At 32.7% G+C, this 16,487-nt stretch overlaps 2 protein-coding genes across 2 annotated transcripts; both read right to left on the bottom strand.

Annotated features, from left to right (window-relative positions):
- Positions 1-855: 855 nt before the first annotated feature.
- On the bottom strand, positions 856-2,583 carry LOC116771363 (uncharacterized). The gene is made up of 4 exons (XM_032663206.2): positions 2,367-2,583; positions 1,980-2,111; positions 1,786-1,915; positions 856-1,101 (listed from the first exon to the last, which is right to left on the bottom strand). The coding sequence occupies exons 1-4, from the start codon at positions 2,482-2,484 to the stop codon at positions 999-1,001; spliced, it is 483 nt and encodes a 160-aa protein (XP_032519097.2). The 5' UTR covers positions 2,485-2,583; the 3' UTR covers positions 856-998.
- Positions 2,584-6,011: 3,428 nt separating this feature from the next.
- Positions 6,012-15,891, bottom strand: LOC116771111 (succinate dehydrogenase [ubiquinone] flavoprotein subunit, mitochondrial). The gene is made up of 12 exons (XM_032662825.2): positions 15,731-15,891; positions 15,175-15,433; positions 15,001-15,074; positions 14,417-14,592; positions 11,179-11,331; positions 10,236-10,393; positions 9,724-9,888; positions 9,186-9,385; positions 8,655-8,852; positions 7,777-7,921; positions 7,370-7,605; positions 6,012-6,848 (listed from the first exon to the last, which is right to left on the bottom strand). Exons 1-12 carry the CDS (start codon positions 15,776-15,778, stop codon positions 6,693-6,695), a joined length of 1,968 nt encoding a protein of 655 aa, XP_032518716.1. The 5' UTR covers positions 15,779-15,891; the 3' UTR covers positions 6,012-6,692.
- Positions 15,892-16,487: the final 596 nt, after the last annotated feature.

The raw sequence follows: 16,487 nt of genomic DNA, 5'->3' as shown, positions 1-16,487 counted from the left end.
GCATTGCTTATTATTGGATTCATCGTTTTAGCTTTGTTGTTTTTATGTATAAGTCTTGATCACAAGCAAAAGTCCAGTATAGTTCTTATAAATCAAACTGGATTGGATGTGTTAAAAACTAGTCACATGGAGCATTGATTTAATTTTTAATATTACCTACAAGGGAACGAAAAGAATAAAATATGTATATATTTTTATGTTGTTTTGTAATAATGAAATGGATTTAACCAATTAACACAAAAACTGCCAATTTCAAAGTTATATTACCATGTGTTTATACCAAATCTTTACTTACATACAACCAAAACATAAATTTACAGAATTAATATCTTGGAAAAATGCTCTAACGAAAAAATATTCTTGTTATTGTGTATTGATAGACAGGTACAGGTGGGTCAGAATCTTAAAATCTTAATTGTTGTTTACCCCCAAAAAATACAATCCTGATTTGACATAATTAGGCCATCAGAGTATAAGTTACAAGATCAGCTGAAATAATCCATTAGTATGTTTTTTTAAAAATATATGGAAAAACTGAGGCTAAGTATTCTCGACAAATAGTGTCCATGAAAGTAGAAAGTAGTTATGGTAAGTACCTTCAGAACAGCAGCTTTTATAATCTATCTAGAATTCTAGATACTATGAGGAGATGGGATTGTTTTGAGGACAAAAGAATTCTCACGAACCAATGCTGTGAAGGTTTATATTTAAGTGGTTTTGTTTTTAAGAGACTCAAATGTTGCTGTAAAATATAAAACGAGTCTTCTGCTTATGACAACAAAATAATAGAAAGAATATTTTAGTAATAAGTTCTTATTGCAAATTAACCTCCTTCTTTTATAAATATAACATTGCTTAAGGAAATCATTGATTTATTATATATTCAGAACAATTTATCATGCATTAGATATAAACAAGAATAATCATAAAATTTAAATTATTATTCCTTTTTTTCAAATTAGAACTTAACTAGTAAAATAATAAAGATAATAATAGTTTTAATGAGATTGTGAAACATTAATCGACGCCCACACATTGTCGAGTGATGATGTAGGCAGAGTGATCACTGGTTCACTCTTGTTGGGGAAATTGCCAGCAGACCTGGAATTATACAAGTCACAACTATCAGTATAGGTAGTATATTACTTGATCTTCTTTTGCATAGCAGATAAGAGTACAATGTGTTTCTTTCCTAGAATAAAAATAGTAATCAAAATCATCAGTTTTTTATCAGTGTTGGTTTTGTGAATGAGTCATATATTTTTGCTCATTCGATAGGGCTTTATTTGAATGATTATGAAATAAACACTATAGTTGATTGGGATGAAAATGCTAAATAAATAATTACTAGTGGTCAGATATGGATATTTTAACTTTTTTAATCGCTACATGCACTGTTTGCCACTAGATGACGCTTATTATGTTTAGCTTCCGGTTACAATAATTTGTGGACAGATGGCGCGCATATTAATAACTACGTCGTACTATAAATTCTGTAAATAACAATAGAAAATGACGTATTTGTACTAGTAAACAAGTTGTACACGTTTGAAATTGAAAACGTCAGTGATGACGTCAATATTCGTTGTGATAATGTTATTCAGGGACATTATTAATTACGTCATTCTATTTGCCAAAAATCTCTTTTAAGATTTCGGTTAAGAATGGTTTTAAATACAAAAAAAAAAATCTGTACAAAATTTAGATGTTTGAATTAAATCTAATAACAGTAATGTGAACCTTAAAATTAAACATTAGTAAAACTAGACGTATATAACAACTTACTGCTGCAATTCCGCATTGAAAGGCATGGCATCGTTGATTTTCTTCACGTTGTGCGGCGAGTAGCGGTTGTAGAATCCCCAGATGCTGTTCATCAGTTTACTATTATATTTCAGCGGCGACAGCTCCATCACTAGAATGATGATATTATTTTATTTGAATGATCAAACTTTAACACAAATGTATTTCTTATTTACGTTTTCTATGGAAATATTTCGTCGGCTCATTCCCTTTCTTGATATTGGAAATCTGCATTTCACGTTGTGTTTCACGGATGCGTGCAGAAGAAAACGCCGATGGAGGTATGGATGCCATTTTTCTTCCACAGGCTGGAAATAAATCGATTTAATTATATTAAAATATAATAAAAAACTTTTGTATTTAATCAATGTACATTACTGAACATAAGTTTCGGAATCTATTTTTATAAATTTAACTGCCCTTAAGTTATCAAGTCCGTTTACTTTAGGTCAATGACACCTATGAAGTGAGCACAACTTACACAGAAAAGTAATTTTTATCTTAAATCCAAATAGTTTGAACTGTCTTAAATAAACAGTGAAATTAAATATGTATATACTTACCTTTAAACACCTTAGAAAATATTACTGTAACAGTAATCGTTATCGTAATTTCAAAGCCTGTCAGGCTCGGGTAACGACAAGTCGGAGAGAAAAGGTTGAAATCGTAAGACAGCACCATGAAATCTTAAAAATGTAGGTTGAATGAAAACAAAAGTTGAGGCTTCGGGAGCAGAGGCAGACGGGCGAGTGAGACAGTCGCAGTCAGAGATGCCACTGATCAAAATGGCTGCGAAATACTGACCCCTCTTATCGCCGTCTAGAAGTGTAACAGGTCATTTAAGATAGTGACAATTGTACATTTACAGATTGGGTAGCTTTGTTACTATAGACACATAATTATATAGACAATTGAAATTAAGAAATACGAGTTATCAAGGATTTAGTAGGTAAAATAGTTTGTATTAGCGTGTATATGTGCTGTTTCTTTAATATCTATATAAAAATAAAGTGCTTTTCCAACATGATTGCTATATTTGAACCTATTTTAAAATTTGACGCGCGACATTTTGGTCATATTCACATATAATTATACATTTCAACATATGTATTATTTGCACTTAGGTATACTAATGGGAAGACGAAATGAAAGTGTAAAGAAAAAAACTAAGATCCTGATTGTATAGATCTAGAGAGATAGAGAGAATACATTTATCATCCAGTTTTGCTCCTTAAATTATTTGATGGACATAGCTGTAAAGAAGATTTAACATTTGTGTAAACATTTTAAAGTTTTCAATTTTCATACTTACAAATATATTTTTAAAATACATAATATGTCCTTCATCATTTTATACGATGTTTCATTTCTACATGAATCGTTGTCCAGAAATATTAACTACCTCAGTTTTCATAAAACTTTTGTAAAATCTTATAGTAAAAAAGTTTTTAGTTGTTTTAAAAAAAAAAAAAAATAAAATAATGAGGTTAAATAGCAATCCAGACCAATTCAAATGTCATCCTAAAGAGAAAGATAATTCCGAAGAACTGCAGTCAATTCTTTAATCCGATAAAATACTTCATTTAACACTTACGTAGGTATAGGTATATACTTATGTTATATTTTATAACCTCAATAAAAGTCTGTAGTTTCAATTACCTTCGAAACCATTGATTATACCTTTAAATAGTCGATTTCTGATAGATTTCGAAGGAACATGAGGAGGAGGCCTAAGAGGTTTCTGTTATGCCAAATAAAAAAATTATCCAATATTCACAAAAAAAAAAAAAATATATAAATATTATATCATATCTAAAATAAGACAAACACAATCTGACAAAAAACTTAATAAACGAAGAAGTATCAAGGAGGTAAATATTGATTGACACGAGGTAAAATCTATTTTCATTTGAGGTCGGTAGAAATAATTCAATGAGTAATTTTTTTTGTCAATTATATTGTCTCCATAATTATGGAAAAGTCAAAATAAATTCTGTTAAATGAAAGATTTGTGTATTTAGACAAAACCCAACTGTGACATTTCATTCGTGTATATTGATGTAAAATAACTAAGAGCAAATCATCGGCACATAGTCTTTGCTCTATGTGTGAATACGGAACGCAATATCAGATAGAATAAAAAGAAAGGTGATAAGTGATGGCGGTGGCGATACAATAATTCATTGTAGATAAATATTGACATATGTTAACGCTAAACTACAATATTTTCTCTAAAGGTACCTTGATCTTAAATAAAAATTATAGTGTAACTTTAAATCTTAAACACACGTGAAAGCAAAATAAAAACAAGCAATAAAAAAAACTACTTAAAATATGTTGATGACCCCTTACATTTTAAATGTATTTTTCCACTGATAGCAAATTTATACAAAAATATTTTTGATTGTAGTCTTCTATCATGTACCTGGGTTAACTTTTAAATATACATAGCTTTAATCATCACTTAAATTCAATTTTATGTATTGAAGGTAGGTATTGAAGGTTTAAAAAATATCATGATATAATTTAGTGGTTTTAATTATGCTAAATACGTTTAGAGTTATTGTCCTGACGAAAATTACTTTACATAAAATGTAGGTATAACAATTAAGTACTTGACTTGGTGATTTAAATGTAATTATATCAGCCATTACACTAACAAATAAATTACATTCACAATATCTTTATGGTAGTTGATGTTACATTTACGACTGTCTTATTTTTATTTCCATGTCTAGAGAACTTGCCCGGAATAGTTGTATTGCTTCCTGATTCTTATCAAAAATTAAATGTACTTTGTTTGGTTTGTATTTGTACTATCAATACATGGGGTCAAGATCTAGATACATAAGATAACGGGTACGAGGCGCAATGGCCTAATTAAAAAAAGATTACTTTTGTTCATCCTCTTATTAAGTTTTTAATTTTGTTATACCAAAACAGAATTTTTGCCCTTCTTGGGTATTAAAGACAATTTCTTTTTAATTAATTGCTCCGAAACGTTGTGTATTTTGTTGTTTGTGAATAATAGATCAAGGCTCATTCTTAGATAAAAATATCTTAACATTAACCGAAACACGGCTGACACATTGATTTATTGAATTAAAAAATGCTTTCATTGTTATACAATTATTACTAGGTATTTTTCTCCTATTACCAAATTTAATAAGATTTACGCCAAGTGTTAGTGCGTGAACTAATGACACGCGAAGAAAACAAAAAAAAAGCTACAAAATTAAGATTTTCGTGAATAGCAAAACCAGTTTCGAAATTTTTGTGTGTTATTTCGTTATTATTTACGACAGCTGTTTGTTCCAGACATGACAAACAAATAATTAAACTGTTTTTGTGTCACAAAACGGATTATTTAAAAAAAATTATGTGGACAGAAAGTATGTAATTTTTTTGGATTAAGTAAATTGTTATAAAAGTGATAATTTTGCAAAAAAATCTTTTTTTTATCTTAAAATGTTTTGTTCAATATAATCTTTATGAAAAATAGAACTTCATTATTTAGCAACAACTTGCTTAAACTTTTATTTGCTTGTAGTTATGGTTTGCAGACATTTTAGAGACTAGACTTTCGTCTTTTCTAGTCGTGCTCTTTCCATATGAATTTATATGAGAGATGTATTCTAATCATATTGGATGAGCTAAAATTATAACGAACTGAAGGTCTTCTAGTGAGTTTGTCTTGTCTAAACATTAATCACTGTCAAGAGTGAGTAAACTTAAAAAATTACATTATATAATAAAATTTACATTATCTACGTTATGCATTTTGAAATGGTATGCCTTAACCCTTGTATAGATATACCTTAACTGTCCTCTGTGTAATGACTGGTAAGTTTATGTAAAATTACAGGTATTTTCGACTTTGTTTTTATAAAAGGAATAATCGAAAGTCATGCGGCCTTTATACTGTACAGGTTTGAAGATAAAGTATCACAATACCATGAAATTAAGTTTTAAATTATATAAACCAACGGGGCTTTAAATATTTTTTATTTTGATTTCCTCAACTATGTAGGTATTTTATACGAGCAGATGATATTAGTTCCTAAGCCTGCCAAAAACTAACTAGAGTTTATCTGAATTTCATAACAAAATTTAATAGAAAAACTCGTTCTGGGCTGAGATGTGAAAATATGGATAATCTAAATAGCGAGTAGCAATGATATAATTAGTAAGGACAAATAAAACAAAGATTTACAGAGGTATGTATTTATAACTTAAGGTCTACACAAAAATTGTACAATTTATTGAACATAATTTCGCTTAATACTGCACTGAACATTGTAGTGTTGCTCGGTGATTCCAATGATTTCAGCGGCTGCGATAGTATCTGAGAGGTAGAGGTCACTTTACCTTTTAAACAATTCCATATAAGTTTAGAGCACTCCTTTTAAATCCGTTAAGTACCTCATGCTGTTGAACATTCTATATAAACTGTGATATAATCTAACCCGCGCATACAGGGGGTTCATTTTACGTTGGCAAGTCTGTTTTAAGATCAAATGAAGCGGACAACGTTACATAATAAAATATATCATAGTAATGATCGATACTCTTAAAACTAACGAAAAATAAATAATTAAATAAATTATATGAAACGGTCTGAGATGTGCGCTCCAGGAATACTGCTAGCTGCTCAGTCTGTATAGGAAATGTATATATTAATAGTAAGTGAAGCTGCTGTAATAATGAATCAGTACAGTTGTATTTAACGTTGCGAGGACTGGCAACACCTTGCGAGTATCGATTCTGTATTACCATAACATGATGGTATAGTGATTAATTCATATGTTGATTCAATCTTCGCAGTCCTTGTTGTATTTTTTCCGTGTTATATTTGCTATGTAGTATATTTATTACGTGATCGTGTAAGTCTAGTATGTGCGTATGACGGGCGGCACGGTCTGGCACTCGGCCTGGTCTAGCGTGTGGTCTATGACCGGTCTGTAGCTGAGTTTGGTCTCGCCGGTGGCCGCGTTGGTCTCCGACAATGTATGCTTGCGCCAGTGCTTCTCGAACGGCAATTTTGTCTGTAAATTATAATTTATTAATTGTAAGCACGAATTTTTTTTACACCTTTTAATGTGAAAAAAAAAAAAAATGTTTTAAAAACATTGGTAATGAGTAGTGCTATATATAACAATTATAAAAATATATTATGAAATAAAAATAGCTTTTATACAAACATAATCAATAATACTACATCGTCCTGATGTGAATCTTTTCACTTTTTTATACTTTGTCTTTTTCTATTTATTAGGAGGCCCAACTGATGGTAAAATTACTAATTTACAAAAGAAAATTTAAGCAAGAAGGTTAGAATTTTACGCTCTCGTAAGAACGGTTACATTAAGCATGTTGGTGAATCGGAAGGAAAAAATATCAGGGTGGCGCCATTTTTATAAAGTTAATTCTCATTAACAGATTATCAAAGTTTAGGTATGTCTCTGTACAAGGATCGGTCGCCTTATACCTTATATTTATCTAAATATTATGTAGTATGTAGTGTATGTATATATACTAAAGCCTTATATAGTAAACGGTTACCGACCTGTCCCTCGAGTGGCTTGGAGTAGTCGTACTCGTCCCTCCTGGTCTTGAAGTCCTCCCGGGCGTGCGCTCCGCGGGACTCCTCCCTGGCCAGCGCGCCCTCCACGATCTGGACCGCGTTGATGAGCAGGTTCTGCAGCTCCAGGGTCTCCACCAGGTCGCTGTTCCAGATCAGTGAGCGATCTGACACCTTCACGTCCGCCATCTGCTTGTACACCTCGTGGATCTGGCGTTGACCTAGAAATTAAGATAAATTCATTATTATTTATAGGAATATTTTCGTCAATGTCAAGATTGCGTCGCCAGGAGGTTGTCATACTAGTTATTTGATATTTACAGTCTAAGAATGGATTTTTTTAAATGTAAAAATAAAGGAACAGTTAATAAAAGTTATTATTATATGCCCACCTTCTTCTAGTGTGCTCTTCTGTCTGAACACGGCGGCGTTCTTCTGCATACATTTCTGCATGCGCAGGCGCAGCTCCGCGGTGGAGATGCTGCCGTTCGCGTACCTTAACTTGTCCAGATTTCCGATACTTTCCTGACCAGTGGTCTGTAAGTCATACAACACACTTAATATTAATAGGTAATAATATTGTCTTGATTATTACACATTAGGAAAAGGCTATTTTATGTATAAAAATTATTCCTTCTAGGCTTCCTGTATTTTTTAAGTAGTTTATTTATTTAAATACTAAGCAAAAACTAAACGTAATATCACTAAATAACTTTGAAGGAATTTTTATCATTATATATTGTTCTTTTTTTGTTTGTCAATTGTTGTTTTAATAAAAACAATCGTCTTCCTAATTAATTGTATATAAATGGAGTCCCCAAATAAATTCCACGTGAGGTCGAAATGACTCCGTTATCAGTGTATTTTGTACGTTTTATTTACTTCGTGAACCTTTGACCCTTGCTTTGACAAGTTTTAACAAATCACTATATATAGAACTGTATCTACACAGAGGAGTAAACAAGACCCGTGTGACGTCACGAAGAATATATGAAGAATATAAGTGGAGGTGAATAGTATGTGTAGCAGATTACAGTTACACGAACTGCCTTTAAATTAGCGGATAACATTACATACATTGTTTGCTAATTTATGATCGGGAGAGTCGGTCGAGATTTCAACAAGTATGAAAGCAAGTGACTCAAAATTTTACGTCTCATACGATAAAAGCGGTACATAACTTCCTAGCATTTGTACATGATTTACTAAACACAAAACATTCGTATGTGTAATTAAATGCCTTTGAACACTGAACAATGACGTCACTCACGTCTTTGAGCGGCTCCTGCTTGTCCCCAGGGCGGCTGGTGTCTGCGACTGTGAGGGCGCAGGCTCTTCCAAACACAACGATATCAAGGAGGGAGTTCGCCCCCAACCTGTTTGCACCATGGACGGAGGCACAGGAAGCCTCACCAGCTGCCAGTAGACCAGGGACCACGCGGTCTTCGCCGTTGTAATGCGTTATAACCTGTAATTAGTCACAGTATTTTTTGTTACTTATATTATAAATGTATGATATTTCTATATATAAATAGTTCTGTTAAAAACTAGATAATGTTGTTTGCTTTATGAGTCATCAGGTTATGTTGTAGGTAGTTATTAGAGAATTAATTTCATATTGAATAAATTATGTCTGCCGGTTCATATAAATCCTTTATGAGTTCTGAGACTTCCGCGACTATTCAGTTAAACGTAACTACACACTCCCGACGTTTCGGTAACTTTGCAGCAACCGTGATCCCGGGCAGACGAGATGAGAAAAGCGTAGCACATCCTAAAATATTAGTATAATTGAAGTCACCTCTCCCCTGAAGTTGGTCGGCGTTCCGCCCATGTTGTAGTGTACGGTGGGCAACACAGGTATGGGTTCCTTGGTGACGTCGACTCCGGCGAAGATCATGGCCGTCTCCGAGATGCCGGGGAGACGCTGCTTCAGCTGTTCCGGAGGCAGATGATGCAGCTGAAGGTGGACGTGGTCCTTTTCTGGACCGCAGCCGCGACCTGTAGATTGAAAGGGAGATGAGATTTATATAATAAAATATATAAAAACGATCAAGTAAATAATAATGTTCTTCCTACATTAAGAAGATATAAAAGTGATTGGAGGAGCCCAGTTGAATGTCAACATGTGGGTTATATTACGTTAAATATTTTTCTAAAACCACACACAAGCTTACATCGCTAACTCATTTGATGTTCATGTAACATTTAAATCAAGTGATATCTTAAAAAAATAATAGTATATAAGACTATAATTACGTGAATATTGTGTGAGACTTTGTAGCGTTTCTTATAAAGTGATAATTATATATATAAGAAATTATAAATATTAAGCGTACCTTCCATGATCTCCACGGTCATGGCTCTGGAGACCACGTCCCTGCTAGCGAGGTCTTTGGCGACCGGTGCATATCTTTCCATGAACCGCTCGCCCTTAGCGTTCACAAGGAAACCGCCTTCACCACGACAACCTTCAGTCATTAGACAACCAGCTCCGTAGATACCTGGAGGAAGACAGATTTCTTATTATTTCACGACGAACATCGTTTTGTCTTCTTTTCCTTTTAGAATTCTATTAAATTATAAATGGATAACCCGAACCATGTATTTTTAAATCGTTTAAAATTCGGAAGCTCGCTTAACATCTAATCTTGGGAAATAGTTTTGTTTGAAAAGACAATTTTTTTACTCTACTTTAAGCGCATTTATATTCGGTTTAGGTTCATTGGACGGTTGGTATAAAATTATAAAGTCACCGAAACGTCGGAAAATGTAACATAATATACCAAATATGAGTGTGTGTGTGTGTGTTTGTGTGCACGTGTGTGTGTGTAAAAGTGTGTCATCATACCGGTGGGGTGGAACTGCACAAACTCCATATCCTCGTTCTGGAGACCAGCTCGAGCCGCCATGGCTGTTCCGTCCCCAGTGCACGTGTGAGCCGAGGTGCAGCTGAAGTACGACCGCCCAGTGCCACCCGTGGCGAGGATAGTGTTCTTAGCTTGGAACCTACATATAGAGAGACAATTAGTTTTTTACATCATCGTTATTATAATATAATAAGTAGCGAGAAATCACAGGACCCTAATATAATAAAATGATATACCTACATTATACTTATTTAATAGCGAGCAAGTCTAACTTTACACAACATTAATAAAATAAAAATCACTTAATTTTAATTTCGTTTCTATATACTGTAAATTTCACAAAAACAAGCACGATATAATCTTACATTTTCCTCAAAATTAGATATATTAGTTACAAATAAGGTAAATTAAATTTCAACAATTTACCTGAACATTGCTTTAATATTAAATAAATACCTAATTATAAGAATTTAACTGTATGTATGTTTATTGAGAGATAGATAATAAAATACAGAACTAGTAAATGATACAATGACATAAAAATAGTGTTAAATACAATGTTGATATAATCCTTGTCTTGTATATATACTTTATGCCAGTATTAATAGTAGTTTGAAGTGTTCAAATACGCTTATCATTTTAAACAATTAATTAAGCAAATTCAGCTATTTGCTGTTAAATTTTATAGTAAAAAGTATGTATATTTTATGCTACAGTAAATATTTTTTTTGTATTAAATTACTAAACTTTATAGAATGAGTTTTTTTTTTAAATCAAAATAATAATGGTACAGATTTGAATATCAATGTATAGATTAAACGATAGTGAAAAGAAAAATTTACTTATTAAGTACAATTTTTTTTAAATTCACTGATGAGTGTGTACATAAAAGTAAAACTGTATGTGAATCTTTTGATTTAATACCTATGTAAAGTTCCGTCCTCAAGGTTAATAGCGATACATCCCTTGCAGACTCCGTCTTCCATCAGGAGATCCAGAGCAAAATACTCAATAAAGTATTCACAGTCATATCGGAGGGATTGGCCGTAGAGTGTATGGAGAAGTGAATGACCCGTTCTGGAAATATATATATATAAATTTTACATTAATGCAAACTCAGATTCAAATAGGCATTTGACAAGTTTGATTTTTGGTAAACAAGATATATCAACGGAAGGAAATGTATGTGATAATTGAAAACAGGTATATAAAATAGGTGACAATTGTCGTGGTGGCATGGAGGTTAAAGGCCCGCCTCTCACACACGAGGGCGCGGGTTCGAAACCTGGCCTGTGTGAAACCAATGTGATCTTTTCCGATTCATATGTACTCTCTAAGAGTACTTAGACACCACTGACAGACGGTGAAGGAAAACATCGTGAGGAAACCTGGACTTATAATTTCAAAATTATAAGACTGAAATTGCCAACCCGTCTTGAGCAAGCGTGGTGATTAATGCTCTAACCTTCTCCATGTGAGAAGAGGCCTTTACTCAGCAGTGGGCTCTGATAGGCTGATGATGATATAAATATACGTATTGTAAAAAAAATTCTTAATTGAGAGAAATTTTACTATAACTGTGACTTTAAAAACTTCGTAAGAATAAAACAGTATCTGAATGCATGTTACTTATGTATGGCTAATTTATTAGCTGATAGAGACACGTACAACAAAAGCCGAGGAAAGCCGATGAATATTACTAGTTATTTTTCATATACAAACAAAAACTTTAAAAAGTAAACATTTATAACATAATTATAATGAGGTAGAAATCATATTGGCAATATGTATATACAGGGTGACCAGAAAGTGAGGTCGTTTTTGTGATATTAACTTCAAGGGAAAGAGTTTTCAAAAGTATTTCTTTTTAATCGATGAAATAATCACCCTTGTTATGAATAACCTTTTGCCACCTAGTGGGAAAATTTTCAATCTCGGATCGATAGGATCACATGTTTTTTGATTAAGAGACCGAGATATTTTATTACATGGCATTTTTGACATCATCAACATTTTAAAAATTTTTTGCCACAATAAAGGAAAATCCGAGGGTGCAATATCGGGCGAGTATGGTGGGTGAGGCGGTACCTCCCACCCCAATTGATTTATTCTTTCTAATGTTCGCCTTGCACGGTGCGGTCTGGCATTGTCGTGTGGCAGAACAACGTCCTTCCTGTTGAGAATCCAAAGGTTCTACTCAATTAAAGATTCGTTCACCCGATCCAATTGTTCACAATAAAGGTCTGCATTATCAGTTTGTCCAGGTTTCAGCAATTCAAAGTGAACAATACCGCGAACACTGCACCACACAGAAGCGCTTTAGTGAACAATACCGCGAACACTGCACCACACAGAAGCGCTTTATTGAGATATGAACCGGGGCTCGCAGTACTTCGTGGTAATTCATTTGCAAGCGCCACTGCTTTTTGCGTTATGGATTATCATATAGGACCCATTTTTCGTCTCGACAGATCAAACAATCAAAAAGCGGTTCTGTGTGGTGCCGTTGAAGCGATATATTGCTTGTCATGGATCGATTGGCTTTGTTCTCTTCGGAAATATTATGGTCGACCCAAACACCTGCTCTGCTTATTTTTCCAATCTGGTGTAAATGTTCCTGGATTCCTGGACCAAGACTAGTTAAAAGCGTTTGACAGTTCCTACATTGTTTGATATTCGCTGATTTGCTTCCACTTCTGCCCTTAGCATGTCGTTGTCTAATATTGTTGGTCTTCCTGATCGATAGCAGTCAGGGAGATCAAAATTACCGGCTTTGAACTTGGAAAACCATCTTTGGCGTTTAGGAATGTCTAATGCACTTGATTATCTAACAGTTGCAATTAACAAATAACTGTTGCGTTACTACCCTTGCGAAATTCAAAAAGCATGCAATGCCGAATATGCTCTTCTGGTATTTGGTTGGCCATTTTACCCCAAATTACAGAAAAAAAAAATAATATTGAATTATTTGGAAGTAAACCAGTCACAATAACCTTAAAAAGACTTTGAATACCCTCAGAATACACTGTGAGCTGATAAAATATAAGCAAATAGCGAAATGCGCAAAAACGACGATAACTTCCGGTCCCTCTATTATTTTTAAATTTATTATGCAATCAGTAGATTTTAAAAATAAATGTAATCTTAGAAAATAAGTATAAAAATATTTTTTTTTCCTTATAATAATATTACTATTTTATCCATATAATATTGTACTAGTGGTCGCCCAGTGGTCCACATTCGGCAATAATTAAGTGAGTAATATATACATTAATATTAATTATAATTAATAATATAGACCAAATCCAAATACAGACTCGATATGACAGTAGAGATTGAAACAAACAAAAAAATATCTATGCATGTGCATTTAATGCGTTATTTTATCAAAATGTCATACTACTCCGCCTGGTTAATTTAAAAAAAGGATCTCAAGTCTAAAGAGATTATGAATTTAACAATAGGGGATCGAATTAAGTCATTAAAGTTTTTGCTGTAGATAGTATTCTACCTTAATTCCATATTACACAATATTTTTTTCTTAACATACTACAGTTTGTAATTTTTGTTTTTGTTTGTATATGAAAAATAACTAGTAATATTCATCGGCTTTCCTCGGCTTTTGTTGTATGTGTCTCTATCAGCTAATAAATTAGCCAAACTTATATAAGTAACATGCATTCACATACTGTTTTATTCTTATGAAGTTTTTAAGTTATATATATCATCATCAGCCTATTGAAACCCACTGCTGAGCAAAGGCCTCTTCTCACATGGAGAAGGTTAGAGCATTAATCACCACGCTTGCTCAAGACGGGTTGGCGATTTCAATCTTATAATTCTAAATTATAAGACCAGGTTTCCTCACGATGTTTTTCCTTCACCGTCTATCAGTGGTGTCCATATACTTTTAGAAAGTACATATGAAAAGATCACATTGGTACTTGCCAGGTTTCGAACCCGCGCCCTCACGTTTGAGAGGCGGCCTCCAGACCACCACGACAGTTTATAATAATCAATCTATACAATAAGTAACCAGTTGCTAATATTAAATATATATGAAAAAAAAAAATTATTATATTCAATTGATTTTAAGGATAAATTCTAAGTAGCATTATGTTTAAAATTAATTATGATAAAAGTTTCAATGTTGTTAGTTTACCTGTCGGCTACAGCGCAGCATCTATGAGCTTGACCCCCTTTACCAAACTTCAGTGACTGACCACCGAAGGCCCTCTGGTATATTCTACCTTCTGGTGTGCGCGAAAAAGGCATACCATAGTTGTCTAACTCAATAACAGCATGAGGTGCCTCCTTCGTCATGTAATGGATGGCGTCCTGTTTTTAATAATAATATGACATTTCAATAAGAAAATTACACTACCATTTTGATCAAGAAAATAAAAGTTCAGTTTGCAATCTTGACCAAGCAACTTACTTTGGTTAGAAACTTTTAAGTAATATATTAGAATATATATCAAATTATAATTTGTTATTTAATGTCATTTTCTGTCCATGATGATTTCTTAGTAATAAAAAATAGAAAAAAAAAAAAATTTTTTTTTTGTATTATACAAACATTTGGCTATTGATTTATTAATATAAAATGTAATAAACAGTTTGAACAAAAAATTACATTTCTCAATATTAGATTTTAATATCATAAAATGAAACATATTTTACCAAATAAAATTATTATAAAAATATATGATGCAAAAAATTAAGTTAAATTATGTTGTGTCTTACCTGGTCTCCGAGCCAGTCAGATCCCTTGACAGTATCATACATGTGCCACAACCAATTATCTTCTTCCATATTACCTATAAAAATATATTTTGTTAGTCTGAAGCTGTTGTACCCTCATGAGATATATATAATGATGAATTATATGTCTAATGTAATGAACAAATGCACACATACCTAATGCAGCATTGATGCCTCCCTGTGCAGCAACAGTATGAGATCTGGTAGGGAATAGCTTTGTTACAACAGCAGTTTTGAATCCCTCCTGTACCAAACCAAAGGCGGCTCTTAAACCAGCTCCTCCAGCCCCAATAACTAAGGCATCGTGCTTGTGATCGATAACCGTGTACGATTTACTTGCGTTCGAATTCACAGAAGCGTCTTTCGATGCTGACGCTCCCACTGTTAGGTGGAGGTTCCTGTTTAAATATGTCGCCTGAAATAGCAATTTCTGTTTTACTTAATGGCATTAATTTAAGAATCAATTAACATTCTTCTCGAATAATCGTTTACAAGATAAAATGCAGTCAAACAGCTATGTATCTGTTGGGCATATTCGTATAGATTTTGGTTCACGTGTACATAAAATGTATCAAGAATTGAACATGCAAAACCAGATTCATTACTTTGGATCTTTTGAGAAACCGGTGGAGACATAATTCTCAAAAACAAGAGATTAGGATTACATAACAAAAAATAAATTATACGCAATAATTAAACGTTATATCTTTACCAAACATGACGGGCTGCGGGAAACTGCGGCCTTAATCAATGCACTCATGATGGAACTCGCTGTCCGCACCAAAGTACAATAGGAATATGTTTTATTTTAAAACTTTTTCTCGACCCACATTCACTCTCCCCTCTAGAAAAGGTACTGAATCTTTGAAGTTAGCTCCGACCTGTCAAATTGGTTTAGAAATCAGAATCAACAAAGTCGTGTACGATAAAACTATATATTTAACAAAGTTTAATTTTCAAATTCCATTCAAGGTAAAAAAATTTAAAGTTATTAAAATTTTAAAGAAACTGAAATATTAAACGGTATCGTATGACAATAATATAATTTTGTATTTTACTTTATGTAAAAATTAAATTCTGTGTTTAAAATACTGACAGATTTCTTCCTCTTATTTACAAATTATATTAATTCCAATTATTAGGACTCATATTGTTTTCCACCTCTGATTAGTTATTTATATTGCAAATCCTAATAAGTAACTTTGTAACTAGTAGCCTATTTCTTAGGGTCTTATCTCCACTTTATTAATTAAAAGTTTTGAAATGGTTTTGAACTATAATTGTTTTAATGTAATTAGAATTCGGTCAGTTATTGCAATATGTCTTTCACATTACAAATTATATAATTAATGAAAAAAGTTAAAGCATAATCAGATCAATACTAATTAGCACATATCATAAATATCTCTTTTTTGGTCACTCAATACAACAAATTATTGGTATAATCATCAAACTAAAATATTATGGGT

The sequence above is a fragment of the Danaus plexippus genome, chromosome 17, assembly GCF_018135715.1.
Source record: "Danaus plexippus chromosome 17, MEX_DaPlex, whole genome shotgun sequence".
NCBI lineage: Eukaryota > Metazoa > Arthropoda > Insecta > Lepidoptera > Nymphalidae > Danaus > Danaus plexippus.
Note: the sequence above shows the minus strand (reverse complement) of the source record. Positions and strands in the feature narration are given on the sequence as shown.

Bases quoted from the DNA above. Each gene is read 5' to 3' on its own strand.
- LOC116771363 (XM_032663206.2), bottom strand. From the start codon at position 2,484: ATGGTGCTGTCTTACGATTTCAACCTTTTCTCTCCGACTTGTCGTTAC. The intron at 2,112-2,366 runs GTAAGTATATAC...ATTTATTTCCAG, and splicing joins ATTTTCTAAGGTGTTTAAAG to CCTGTGGAAGAAAAATGGCA. The intron at 1,102-1,785 runs GTAAGTTGTTAT...GTATAATTCCAG, and splicing joins TTCAATGCGGAATTGCAGCA to GTCTGCTGGCAATTTCCCCA.
- LOC116771111 (XM_032662825.2), bottom strand. From the start codon at position 15,778: ATGAGTGCATTGATTAAGGCCGCAGTTTCCCGCAGCCCGTCATGTTTG. The intron at 11,332-14,416 runs GTAAACTAACAA...ATATATTTCCAG, and splicing joins TGCTGCGCTGTAGCCGACAG to AACGGGTCATTCACTTCTCC. The intron at 9,889-10,235 runs GTATGATGACAC...GTCTTCCTCCAG, and splicing joins TGTGCAGTTCCACCCCACCG to GTATCTACGGAGCTGGTTGT.